The sequence below is a fragment of the Astyanax mexicanus genome, chromosome 4 (genome assembly GCF_023375975.1).
Source record: "Astyanax mexicanus isolate ESR-SI-001 chromosome 4, AstMex3_surface, whole genome shotgun sequence".
NCBI lineage: Eukaryota > Metazoa > Chordata > Actinopteri > Characiformes > Acestrorhamphidae > Astyanax > Astyanax mexicanus.
In genome coordinates, this window is record NC_064411.1 from 42,021,273 (window position 1) to 42,034,186 (window position 12,914).

The 12,914-nt window shown below is 36.2% G+C and overlaps 1 protein-coding gene and 2 non-coding genes across 3 annotated transcripts; 1 reads left to right on the top strand and 2 right to left on the bottom strand.

Annotated features, from left to right (window-relative positions):
- Positions 1-946: 946 nt before the first annotated feature.
- On the bottom strand, positions 947-1,020 carry trnat-agu (transfer RNA threonine (anticodon AGU)). The gene has a single exon. It is a non-coding gene; the product is annotated as a tRNA-Thr (tRNA).
- Positions 1,021-3,813: 2,793 nt separating this feature from the next.
- Positions 3,814-3,887, bottom strand: trnat-agu (transfer RNA threonine (anticodon AGU)). Its single transcript has one exon. It is a non-coding gene; the product is annotated as a tRNA-Thr (tRNA).
- A 3,975-nt stretch (positions 3,888-7,862) lies between these two features.
- Positions 7,863-12,422, top strand: trim59 (tripartite motif containing 59). The gene is made up of 2 exons (XM_007258397.4): positions 7,863-7,941; positions 10,668-12,422. The coding sequence occupies exon 2, from the start codon at positions 10,715-10,717 to the stop codon at positions 11,990-11,992; it is 1,278 nt and encodes a 425-aa protein (XP_007258459.3). The 5' UTR covers positions 7,863-7,941; positions 10,668-10,714; the 3' UTR covers positions 11,993-12,422.
- Positions 12,423-12,914: the final 492 nt, after the last annotated feature.

A 12,914-nucleotide genomic window follows, 5' to 3' on the forward strand; every position in this document is an offset into this window, starting at 1 on the left:
ATTGTGGAAACTTCATACTAGACCTCAAGCAGTTTCTCTCCCCACTCTTCCTCCAGACTCTGCTCCCTTTATTTACAAATAAAATGCAAAATTTACTGATGATCAGTGATGGTTTAGTGAGTCACGTCATCTGCTGGTATTGGTCCACTGTGTTATTATCAAGTCCAAAGTCAGTGCAGTGATTTCCTGGAAAATCTAACAGCACTTCATGCTTCTGCTGACAACTTTTGTGGAGATGCAGATTTCATTTTTCAGCAGGACTTGGCACACTGCCACAAGTACCAATTGGTCTCATATAAGTGATACTAACTTTTCGTGTTTCATTAGCTGTAAACCATAATCATAAGAAAAAAAAACAAATAGAAAAAAATGAAATAGATCACTCTTTGTGTAATACATCTATATAATGTATGAGTTTCACATCAAGTAACTTTTCAATGATATAAAAAAATTTAGATGCACTAGTATATATTCTTTATGTATGGAAGTAAGGAGTTGAATGAGAAGGTCTGGGTAGAAATGAAGTTTTAGAGAGTGGCTTGTCTCTTAATATGCTGTTGGCTTTGTCTTTAGGTAAGCACACAAAAATGAAAATTATACCTCACTGATTTATGCAAAAATTTAATTTGTTCATAATACTAATTAATTTAATTAATTTCTACTTAATTATTAGTTTGTTTAAAAGTGATTCGGTATACATTTTTTTAAATAACAAGATCAATTTTAAGAGACACGACATGGGCCTCCATTTCTAGAATGAATTGAAAATATGTATTTTAGATTCTTTACTATCACACTGTGTTCTCCACTAACACCACAACTTCATGAGCTATTGACTTCTTGTTTAAATACCTCAACAGATCTCTGGAGCTGGAAGATAAATCCGGTTATTCGACTCCGTTTTATCCTCTCGAAATCTGAAGATTCAGAAAAGCGAACCGATTCAAGGCACCGCTGGGATTCGAACCCAGGATCTCCTGTTTACTAGACAGGCGCTTTAACCAACTAAGCCACGGCGCCACATGTACATGACTCATATCACTGATATGTTCAGTGTGACAAACAAGAGCTACAGACAAGCGCTGTAGATTGAAGTGGAGTAAAACATTTCAACTTGGGTTTCCCAGTTTTACACACAGACTTTAATAGATGTTTTATTTAGAGCTGAACTAAAAGACTCCTGCACTGAAGTCAGAATTAGCACCCTGTTGTAAATCTGTGACTGAAACTCTGAAACGAGACTGAAATGAACTTGTTTCAGCCTCACTATCAGAAAACATCATCTTATTAAACCGGTGTTTTTTCGAATTGTGCTGCCCTGTCAAACCGTGCTACCCTAGTCTATATTTAAATTGGAAAAAAACACCAAATTTGAAAATACGCTCGGTAGCATATTTGGAAAGCCTGACTCAATATATCAGGATACAGGTAATGGTTATTAAGGGTGGTTACAACCCGTTTATTTTTCAATGCTCACTTAATTATTTTATTATTATTAAATGCAATTTACACATTTGTAACACTCAGACCAAAAATGACAAAGACAGAGGGCTCGGGTTGTTGAATGCACCCGGTAAAATTTTGTAAAACTACCATAAAACACAGAAATATAAAATATACTTTGGTCCGCACATGCACACTGGTATTAAGAAGCACTGGTGTTAAGAAAGCACAATTCGACAGAACACCTCAGAATTTGAATTACAAGGGGACATAAGGGCACATAAGGTTAGAGAAAACGGAAAGGAAAAAAAAACAATCATGTTCCATATCCATTTTCCATAAATAAAACTGAGAAAAGCCTGAATAAAACTCTTGAAACAGTCTGGGTAAAGTGTGACAGTTAGGCAATCTTCAAACTTTCCATAACTATTTTATCAAAGGAAGAATAATGTACACATACTGCGTTTAATGCCTTTGTTTTATCCTCTTGTATTTAATGTTTATTTGTTAATCATAACTTTTTTCCCAGAACCATTTCTAAAAAGAAAAGGCATTTTATTACAACTGATTCCATTTCTAAAAAGAAATTGCAATATATATTATTTTTAAACAGAATTAAGTGTTTTTTTTTCTAAAAGATAAAGACATGGTAAAATGGTCCAAAAATGCACAAAAAGGAAAGACTGTAAAAGTACTGTTAGGTTTTCTGGTCATTTTGGTGAAAAAATACAAAATAAATTTTACATTTGGATGTATATTTCAATATTTTCAAACAGAAATAAGTACTTTTTTTAATGATAAAGACATTATAAGCGTGGTTCAAAATGCTAATGAAGGTAAGACTTACATATTTTGGCAATTGCAAGGTACAATTGAAAGACACCTTAAACATTTTAACACAGCTATGGTAATCCAAAGAGTGAAGACTGAATGGCTTCGTGCGCTTTTACGCACAGAGTGCACGTCTGAAGTACATTTACGAATAAGTCCTGAGTCTAGTCTTAATTGTTGGCACACAAGGCACAAATCAAGTCTTAATTCAATACAGACAATTACAAGTGTTACAATTGCAGTCCTGCTCAAATCACCAAATTAAATTACAACATTTTTACGCACGGAATGCATTTTTACGCACTGAATGTACTTTTACGCACGGAACGTACTTTTAACGCACGGAATTTTTACGCACAGCCTACATGTTTTACCTACAGTGAACAATTGTGTTAAAGTCTGAAGTAAATTCAAGAATAAATAATCTTTTTATATTAAAAGTGGAAGGTGGGGGTGAGGGGGAATTAATGGATACATTTAATAAAAGAAGCAACTTTCGCCCCTCCATCTGCATTTGCCTGCACGTAATTGTATTAATGCAGTAAATCACATTTCATCCTAAACCACACTACAGTCTATCTCTCCTGGATAGAAGGAAAATAATGACAGTGTTCCTGCACCATGAATAACATTGACTTTACTGACAACTGCTGACAACTTTTACAGAGACGCGGATTTTATTTTCCAGCAGCACACTGCCAAAAGTACCAATTGGTCTTTGAGACACTGATTTTTGGGTTCTCATTGGCTGTAAGCCATAATCATCAACAATACAATACAATAAGTGCTTAAAATAGATCACTCTGTGTGTACTATTTATATATTTTCAATATATATATAGTTTCATATTTTGAACTGAATTACAGAAATAAAGTAACTTTTCAAAAATAAAGTAGTTTTCTAATATGATTAGTAAATTGTATTAATAATTGCTTCAGTTCTACTTATTAATTAAGTTAATTTTATTCAATATATATTTTTTAATAACAAGGTCGATTTTGAGACACACGATGTGTGCCTCCAAGTCTAGAATGAACCATAAATCTTTAGATGCACTAGTATATATTCTTTATGTATGGAAGTAAGGAGTTGAATGAGAAGGTCTGGGTAGAAATGAAGTTTTAGAGAGTGGCTTGTCTCTTAATATGCTGTTGGCTTTGTCTTTAGGTAAGCACACAAAAATGAAAATTATACCTCACTGATTTATGCAAAAATTTAATTTGTTCATAATACTAATTAATTTAATTAATTTCTACTTAATTATTAGTTTGTTTAAAAGTGATTCGGTATACATTTTTTAAATAACAAGATCAATTTTAAGAGACACGACATGGGCCTCCATTTCTAGAATGAATTGAAAATATGTATTTTAGATTCTTTACTATCACACTATGTTCTCCACTAACACCACAACTTCATGAGCTATTGACTTCTTGTTTAAATACCTGAACAGATCTCTGGGGCTGGAAGATTAATCCGGTTATTCGACTCCGCTTTATCCTCTCGAAATGTGAAGATTCAGAAAAGTGAACCGATTCAAGGCACCGCTGGGATTCGAACCCAGGATCTCCTGTTTACTAGACAGGCGCTTTAACCAACTAAGCCACGGCGCCACGAGGACATGACGCATATCACTGATATGTTCAGTGTGACAAACAAGAGCTACAGACAAGCGCTGTAGATTGAAGTGGAGTAAAACATTTTAGCTCGGGTTTAACAGACTTTAATAGATGTTTTATATCGAGCTGAACTAAAAGACTCCTGCACTAAACTCAGCTCTTCTGATTAGAATCACCCCCTGTTGTAAATCTGCGACTGAAACCGAGTCTGTTCTGAACTTATTTCAGCCACACTGACAGAAAACATCCTCTCTTCATTAAACCGGATTACAATTGGAATTTCTCTCTACCCCTGCAAAAACACAAGGTTACTATTTTTTGTTGTCTTTTAAAAAAATATTTTATTAAAGGAGGAATAACGTACACAGGTACGAATAACCATGCCCGGACTGAAGATTAATATTTCTACTATGTAATATAGACACTGATTTGCATGTTGATTTGCGCGTTTTTGGGCATGTAATGCACTTTTATGCACAGATTGCACTTTTACGCATTGAATGGCTCTGTGCGCGTTTGTGCACAAAAGGCACTTTTATGCACATAGTGCAAGGAGTGCTTTTACGCACGGGATGTACCTTTTACGCACGGCCTGTACCTTTTACGCACAGAGTGCGCTTTTACGCATGAAAAGTCTTCATTTTTGGCACACAAATCACGAATCAAGTCTCAATTCAAGACAGACAATTACAAATCTTACATATAAAGTCCTGCTGTGCTTTTAGTCTCGGAATGTACTTTTTAAGCACAGTGTGCGCTTTTATGCGCAGACTGCACTTTTACTCACAGAGTGCACTTTTATACACAGTGAACATTTTCCTTAAAGTCTTTTTACATTCAAGAATAAATATTCTTTTTATATCAATAGTCCTGCTAAAGTCACCAAATGTAATGTCATTTCAATATTTAGCACCAAAGTTCACCAAACTAGTATTAAATGTAGCAGGTTTATAGTTTGTATTTTATCTAAAAAAATACTTTAAAAAATGTATGCATATATGCTCGGACACTGTGGTTTCTTATATGGAAAATATACATTATGTGGAAAAATATAAATAGCACAGAGTGAGCATTGTTCAAGTCGTCAGCGCCACACAGCACACCACGCAGTAATGTTTTATAAATTAGACATTATATAAAACAAAACCAAACCATACATCAAGAATTGATAATAAATTGAAGCGTGACTTATATTTACAGCACATGAAATACATGAATTGAAGTCTTCTAGAAAAAAGTTTTGCCTGGAGTAATCTGCCTCTCTACAGCTCTGTACAACGTCACGTCTGTATTACAAAAAGCTCCGGTGTGGCTGATGGATGGATGTTTGGAAAATTCTCAGCAAAACTAGAACACAAAGTGTGTTGAAGTGATTTTTCTGCACAACGTTATTTTATTATAGACATTAAACCCAAAATGAGCCTCCAATTTAAACCTATTACAGATATACTCACTATCTGAGGACTGATCTTTTAATCAGAAGATCAACGGAAAAAAGCAAGTAAACCTTAATTTTATCTCAAGTGATTTTGAAGCACTTTATTTGCCCATTCTTCACAAAATTATTGAATCTGATAAGTGCTTTTATTACACACGCTTTTAATGACAAAATGTCCAACCGTGAAAATTTACAGCAAAAAGAGATACAATGTTTGGGCATGAGAGAGTTATGGACGGAGATAATCTGCAACTTTACATAAAACAGTGGCGAGTTTGGACTACATCAATACCATAAAGAAACCAGGCGTAAGCTTCTAAGTGATTAAATCGTCCGTACATTTAGACCTTCTGACCCATCTATAACTCAGAAACGTCTCAAATTTGATGTACTGTTCTTCTGCATAAATATACAAGCTGTTTATTTCCATTTAAAAATAGTTTAGTGGAGTGATGGTTCTATGCAGCTCAGCTATAAAACAAGCGTTCATAAAAATCACTATTTAGATTTAAAAACGCAATACACACACTGTATTTACAGTATTACAAAATATAGTAAAACAACACTTTTAACATTAGATGTTGAGACATAATGAACCACTATACCAGTAATTTTTTAAACTATCATTTTTAGTTTGACATTGGTATAAAATTAATATTATAAGGAAAACAATTGTTGTAATACTTTTTCTAAAGACCACAGCAGTAATTTTGACAGTGTACATTATAAAACGTGTTTGTTTTTTCTAAAGTTACTTTGCAGCGATTTGGTACAGAAAACAGCTCACAAGCGCAGCTTTTCTGACGAATCAAATACAGCGGTGGTGAAGGAGCATCAAGATAAACAATACGTCAGGTGTTAGCAGACTCTTCTCATGTGTGCCAAAAGGTCTGGTTTTGAGTGGAACTATTTAGGGTTACAGGGACCAGATCTAATAATCAGATTAATATACTGCATTTGAACTACATTTGAATACCCACAGCGTGTTTTTAGGCATGTAATGCACTTTTACGCACAGATGGCATTTTTACTTACAGTCTGAAATACATTCAAGAATAAATGGTCTTTTTATTTAATAAAGTCCTGCTCAAGTCACCAAACCTTTTGCACTGAATGCGCTTTTAAGACGGAATGCATTTTTACACACGAAATGCGCTTTTACGCACAGCACTTTTACGCACAGAACTTTTACGCACGTAATGCGCTTTTACGCACGGAATGCGCTTTTTTCTCTTCTTTTTTGATATATGCCCACCACGACTAGTGTATCCAATGCTTTCCTAAAATACAAATGTTTCAGGTTCAAATTGGCAAATTTTCCAACACATTTAAAAAATAAATTGGATTATATTAATATGTCGTTTTTTATACACAAAATATACAAACACAGACAGGTGTTAGTGTACTTACACTAAACTTAAAAGTGTCAAATGTGTCTTCGTGTGGTGTTGTAGAAAAAACATCCACATTTCCCTAAAGAACTGTTTTTAGAGAACCTTTAAAACCTTAAAAAAATTATCCAAAAATTGGTTAATTGATTGGTCCAAACTGTTGAAACTGACTCAATGCATGCATTACACATTTCGCCCGCTTTGAAGAAAGGGGAGCACAACCAGGCAAAGCTGAACATTCAAATGTAAATGCTATTTTACAGTCTCTACGTGCTGTAAAGTGTTGCACCGGATGGTTTTAGAAACTTATAAACTAAAAAAAAATTGTGCATTTTATATTCAAATAAAACCTACATTTTTATACATTCCATTTATTACAGAATTGCTGTTAACCAACTGCTATATTAACAAAATCATCACCTTCCTAAACAAAAAGTCTTTTTTTCCCTAAATCATCTCATGATGCTGCATAGCCACAAGTGGTAAACTCGCATAGACCCTCAGTTGATCAGATCATCTATCTGTCTGTCTGTCTGTCTGTCTAATTATGATGAATCGAAAAAAAAAATTGGACCGGGGCAGAGCTGCAGGTTAAAAGAAAGATAAAACATGGTCATCAGCATGCACAATGTTACTGAATAGGAATAAATTCACCATTCAGCCTGGTCAGCTATGAATCTGAACTGTAGGGGAGGGAGTGTGTTTGGGTAGATTTAGTTCAAAAACCTGGATTAGAAGAACGTGATTGGTGGAAAGTACAACGGCAACGCGCATGCGCAGTTAAGGAGACGGAATGGCGAACCGATTCTATAGAGTTTAGAAACGTTTAAATTCAAGGGAGGGGACTGTGCACAAAACAAATAAATCAACAAACAAAAAATAACAAACTAGTTCCCAGTCTAAATGCCCAAACATTTTATTAATAAATTAATTAGAACAAAATACAAAATCGGGTGCATAGTGTAATTTGATTTTGATTTGTAATTTAATATGTTTATTAAAGTGATTGTTGTACATAACATATAACATTTCAGAATTTTACTGAATAATGTGGACATAAACTGTAAAGAATAAAATAAAAGAATAAAGATTCATTTGGACAAAGTGAATCAGTTCGATCGGTTCACTAAACTGAGAGAATCGGTTCAGAAGAATAGCTCTTTGGATGAATCGGCTGTTGCCACAGCAGACGGTTATTGTTACAGCGGGGAAACGCCAGGTGAGTTAACGTTATATGATTCCGACATACTTTTAACGATGTTGTCTCAACAGAAAACCGTTATTGTACGAAGTTTACGATTACAATAGGTTATGAAACTGGGAAAGAAATCCCTTCTCGTGTTTAACAGACAGCGAGTAAAAGTAGACAGACAGGAGCAGCAGGGTTTAGCCTGTTAGCACTGGCTAACGTTTTTGTTGTTTATTAGATAGCTAGCTAAACTAAGTTAGCTCGGTTAGCTAGCTAATACACTTGTACAGAAGTCCTTAGGGTTAAATGTCGTTTAACTGCTTCAATAGCGAGGTAGCATGTTAGATAAATGTGCTGTAAATGAAAAGTAAATAAAAAGTAGAGAAAAAGGCAGCAGACTGTATCTGTGGGGGGGAGCGTTCACTATTTTTCCATAAATTGCTCGCTGTCACTGTAGTTCTGTCAAGCTAGTAACCCAGTTTTAACAGTTAACTTACCTAGCCTGCTATCCTCAATATGAGCCCAGCAATTTAAACCTCTAGAAAATAGTAATAATTAAACATGTTTGTATGTTTAATGTATTATCAGTGGTTCTGGAATTATAGGAAATATTTGTATTATAAGTATTGTGTTAGAACGTAGTGAAGTTTAGAGAATGATAAAAGCTGAAAAGCTGATTAAAGCTGAATGCCATAGTGACAAACATTGTTTGTAAATTGATATTTTTTATGTTCTATAAAGATAAAAAATCAGACATGAAAAATAGTGTTACATTATTATTTTTTTTAACTTATAATATATATATATATATATATATATATATATATATATAAATAAATAAATATATATAAATAAATAAAAGACAAATATATAAATCATATAACTAATGTCAGCCATATTTAATTGACTTTAAACAGTGAATGGGGCCAAATTGACCCCAAAGATATTAGGAGGGTTCATATGTTGATTACCGTCGCACATAGCTAAGTTTATACATGTTTGTTGATTGTTTGTTGTTTAAGTTGCAATTATAACGTTTCTAATCCTCATACAACTTTGTCGTCTATAAAACTGAATACATCAGTTTGTTTTTGTTTGATGTGACATTGTTCGCTTTGGCAAATTAATCTGAACTAATAATCAGCATTAGATTTGTGATTAGCTATATCTGTGGTATTCACAATGTGGGCAAACTAATTTTATACAAAGGAGAGTGAACTACAGTATTGTCCTTTTCAGCTCTGCATCAGTAAGGGCTAACTGCTGTTTTTTCAGCCCAAAAGTAGGTTATCATTCTAAGCTGCACCAAGCTGTGTAGGAAATGGGTGAAGCCTATTCATCTGGATCTTCACATTTACTGCATTTGTGCAGTGTGTGGATCAGACAGGGTGACCCAGTAAATCCTGTCAGGGCTGCCCTTAGATTCTACCCACTTTACCAGTAACACAACTTACTGTGAAACTGGAGCAGTTGGACGTGAATCTGTAAACAAACGGTAAACATTATATATTGTGCTGCTTTCCAGTGCATTTGAAAAGAAAAGGGGGAAAAAAACACTTTGGTAGCCTTTTAAAGAGGCAGTCTGGCAAAAATAAAACTTTTACCACTGCTATATCTGACGAAATCCTGACTGCTGGCACCCTATTGTAGTGTTGCAAAAGTGTCCAGAAAAATCTAGGCTAAAACATTTCCCGAGTATGCTTGCTGAGAAGACTCAGGAAAAAAAAAAAAAAAAAAAAAAAAAAAAAAAAAAAAAAAATATACATACATACATACACACACACACACATTTTTGGGAATCAACCCATTTTTTGGTCCTGATAGCTGGTGTAAGTGTTTTATTTTAGGGTGATTTTACAACTTGTTTGGTCTGACCCAAAACAGCTGGTGTAAAACAAGCAAAAAACGTTTCCAATCAAAAGAGAAGATTAAGATAAAGGAAATTGTAGCAGGCGATCTTCACTGATTTAACAACAGAAAAAGAAAGTAAGAAAATTAGACTCCCCTTTATATGCATGCACATCATGCAGAAGTTGCACTTATAATTCCTGCATCTACTGTAACCAAATTATTCCTTATTTAAATACAGAAATGAAAGGAATCATAGGGTATTCTGCTATGAATGTTCTGCTAGATGAACACAATTTGAGCCAGATTCTGTCAGGCCCTACAAACCAATCAGTGTCAAATATAGGGAGACAGCCCATGGAGGTCTGCACAATGGACCATATTTATACAATGTAACACATTAACCATGGTTGGTTCTGACCAACTAAACTAACGTAACTAGGTCCCTCTTGTCAATCTGTTAATGCACATAATGACATACCATATAAAAGGCTGGGTTTTAGCTGAAAAGGCTCCTTTAAACCCATCATGGGCTTTATTGAAAGTCATCATTCTCTGACAGTTAATAAAGATGACAGTCTTTCAAAACTGGATTATTCGCTGGACTAAAATAGCTCTTAACACATAGTTGAGAACCATATTACCAGCATGTCAAATTTTTGGGTGACTCCCATCATTCTCCTACATCCACAAATCTTACAACTAGTCAACAATCAGCAACTCACCCAGTTCATAATTATTTTACTCCTTCTTTTAGCTAAATGAACAGCTGCTGTTCAGTTTTAAATCACTGTTATGCGCAAGAGCACAGTCATGTGATTTTACAAGAGCCAAGCTCAGTTTAGTTTCTTCATTTAGAAAACAAAATGAAGCACCAGACCAACATTGTTATTCTTCTGTTTTTTCAGGAGAAGGTGTGAGCGCAGGAAAGCAGCAGCCAACCCCTGACTCTGGTATGGATAACTTGGAGGAGGACCTTACTTGCTCTGTCTGTTACTCCCTCTTCAATGATCCAAGAGTGCTGCCCTGCTCCCACACCTTCTGCAAAAGTTGTCTGGAGAACGTCGTGCAGGTTTCGGCCAACTTCTCAATTTGGCGGCCACTTCGCCTTCCGCTCAAATGCCCAAACTGCCGCAGTGTGGTGGAACTGCCTCCAAACGGCGTGGATGCCCTTCCAATCAACGTTTGCCTGCGCGCCATCATAGAGAAGTACCAGCGTGATGGTCAGCCCCGTGTCCCAACCTGCCCTGAACATCCACGCCAACCTCTGAATGTTTACTGTGTTCAGGACTGTAAGCTCATATGTGGCTTCTGCCTTACTATTGGCCAGCATCAGGGCCACGCAATCGACGACCTCCAGACGGCCTACTTCAAGGAACGCAATACCCCGGCCAAACTTGTTGAGTGTCTGACGGACAGGCGCTGGGAAGAGGTGTGCGGCCTGGTTGAACGGATAGAGCAAGAAAAAGCCAGATATGAAGGCCTGGTCCGTCAAGACCGTGAGGCGGTAGTACAGTTCTTTCAAGGCCTGGAACGTCTTCTCGATCACAAGAACGAGTTGTTCATGAAAGCTCTGGATGCGGTAAACATGCGGCTGGCCTGTACTTATGACCCTCTCATTGAGAAGCTGAAGGACATGAAGGAGGAGCAGCTAGACCTGATCTCTATGTGCTCATGCGTTGGAGAAGAAGAGTCCCCACTTGCATTTCTGGAGAAGGTGCACAACTTGAGGGAGAGAGTAGATGCCTTGACACAGATGGCACTTCCTGAGGTTCCTGAACTCTACATTTCACCCCGTGCAGATGATTTCCTTGGGGAACACTGGGACAACGTGACCATCGGAAGGCTGGAAGATGGCCCAGTGCCTAAAATCTCCTGCCACGTGAAGGGGTGCTGCACGAAAGGGGCACCACGGTCTAAACTCGGCCGAACAAGGTTTAGGTTTCAGTCGCTGACTTCTTTTGTCTTTCTAGTGGTGCTATTATTGCTGCTACTTCTTTTATGGTTGAACCCTGTGGGTGGGGCATCCCTTGGCTTCTCAATTCTAACGCAGATCAGTCAGGCAGTCAAAAGCCTAACAGCTGAACTGACATTTCCACTGCAAGGATCAGGAACATTCCTCTACTGCATGCTTCATGACCTAAGCCTTAAACTGAGCTCCTATATTTCTGCTCTGGGAGAAAGCACCTACCAACATGTAGCCTTCTTTTTTAAAACAATTCAATTATGCTGAGACACAAAAAATACATTAAGAAAACTCTAGAAATAGGGTGCTTTACAAGATTTTAAGAGTGCTGTACAGTACTGATCACGTGCAACAAAAATTCTTTAGCACACATTCAGTTAAGCCTGACAGCTGAACAGAGGCTGGCTAGTTTATTCTCAGGAGGATAAGCCACAACATAGTACCACCCATTCCTATAAAGATAAAGCAAAAAAAGACACAAAGCAACAGACTAACTCAAATGATCTTAACAATTCAGCTTTAACAGAATGAAGTCAGTCATGTAAGAGCTGACATGATCTTTGACATTAACTTACCAATGTTTTATAGCACCTTATTAAATTTGTTTTACTCTACTTTTTCATTTCTAACTTTTGCTACTGACCTTTAATATTGTATATCTGGCTTGAATGCAGTTGAATGAACAACCATTTGTAAATGTTGAGTTGTTTGTTTTGTTTTTCTGACCCTTTGAAACAGCCCAAAAAAAATTAACATTTGACACTACTTAAATAATACAGGGACTTAATGCATAAGCAAACAGCCATATCCGCAGCCAGTGACATTTGACACCTGAAGCACATTTCCTGTGGGGCACAGGATTATAGAGAAAGACAATGGTTGCAAGCTGGTTATACCTAGCTGTGAGTAGTGAGTACTGGTTTATCACTGTACAGTAAGTTGACGCTAAAGCTTGTCCATCAGCTATTGCGTGTCTTAGAGTCTGAAACAGCTGGTAAGCCATACAACATAATGTAAACATAATGCATACCTGTTGTATGGCAATCAAATGTATTCTCATAATCCACACATGGCTGCAGTTCACTAGTTTTTTACATTTGTCTTTTACATTTAATGACATGGTGCATTGTGAACAAAGGAATGTTATCCTACCAAAGTGTCATTAGCCAATATCACATAAGTGTATAGA

What these genes read in the sequence shown, in the direction of transcription:
- trim59 (XM_007258397.4), top strand. Translation starts at nt 10,715, where the DNA reads ATGGATAACTTGGAGGAGGACCTTACTTGCTCTGTCTGTTACTCCCTC.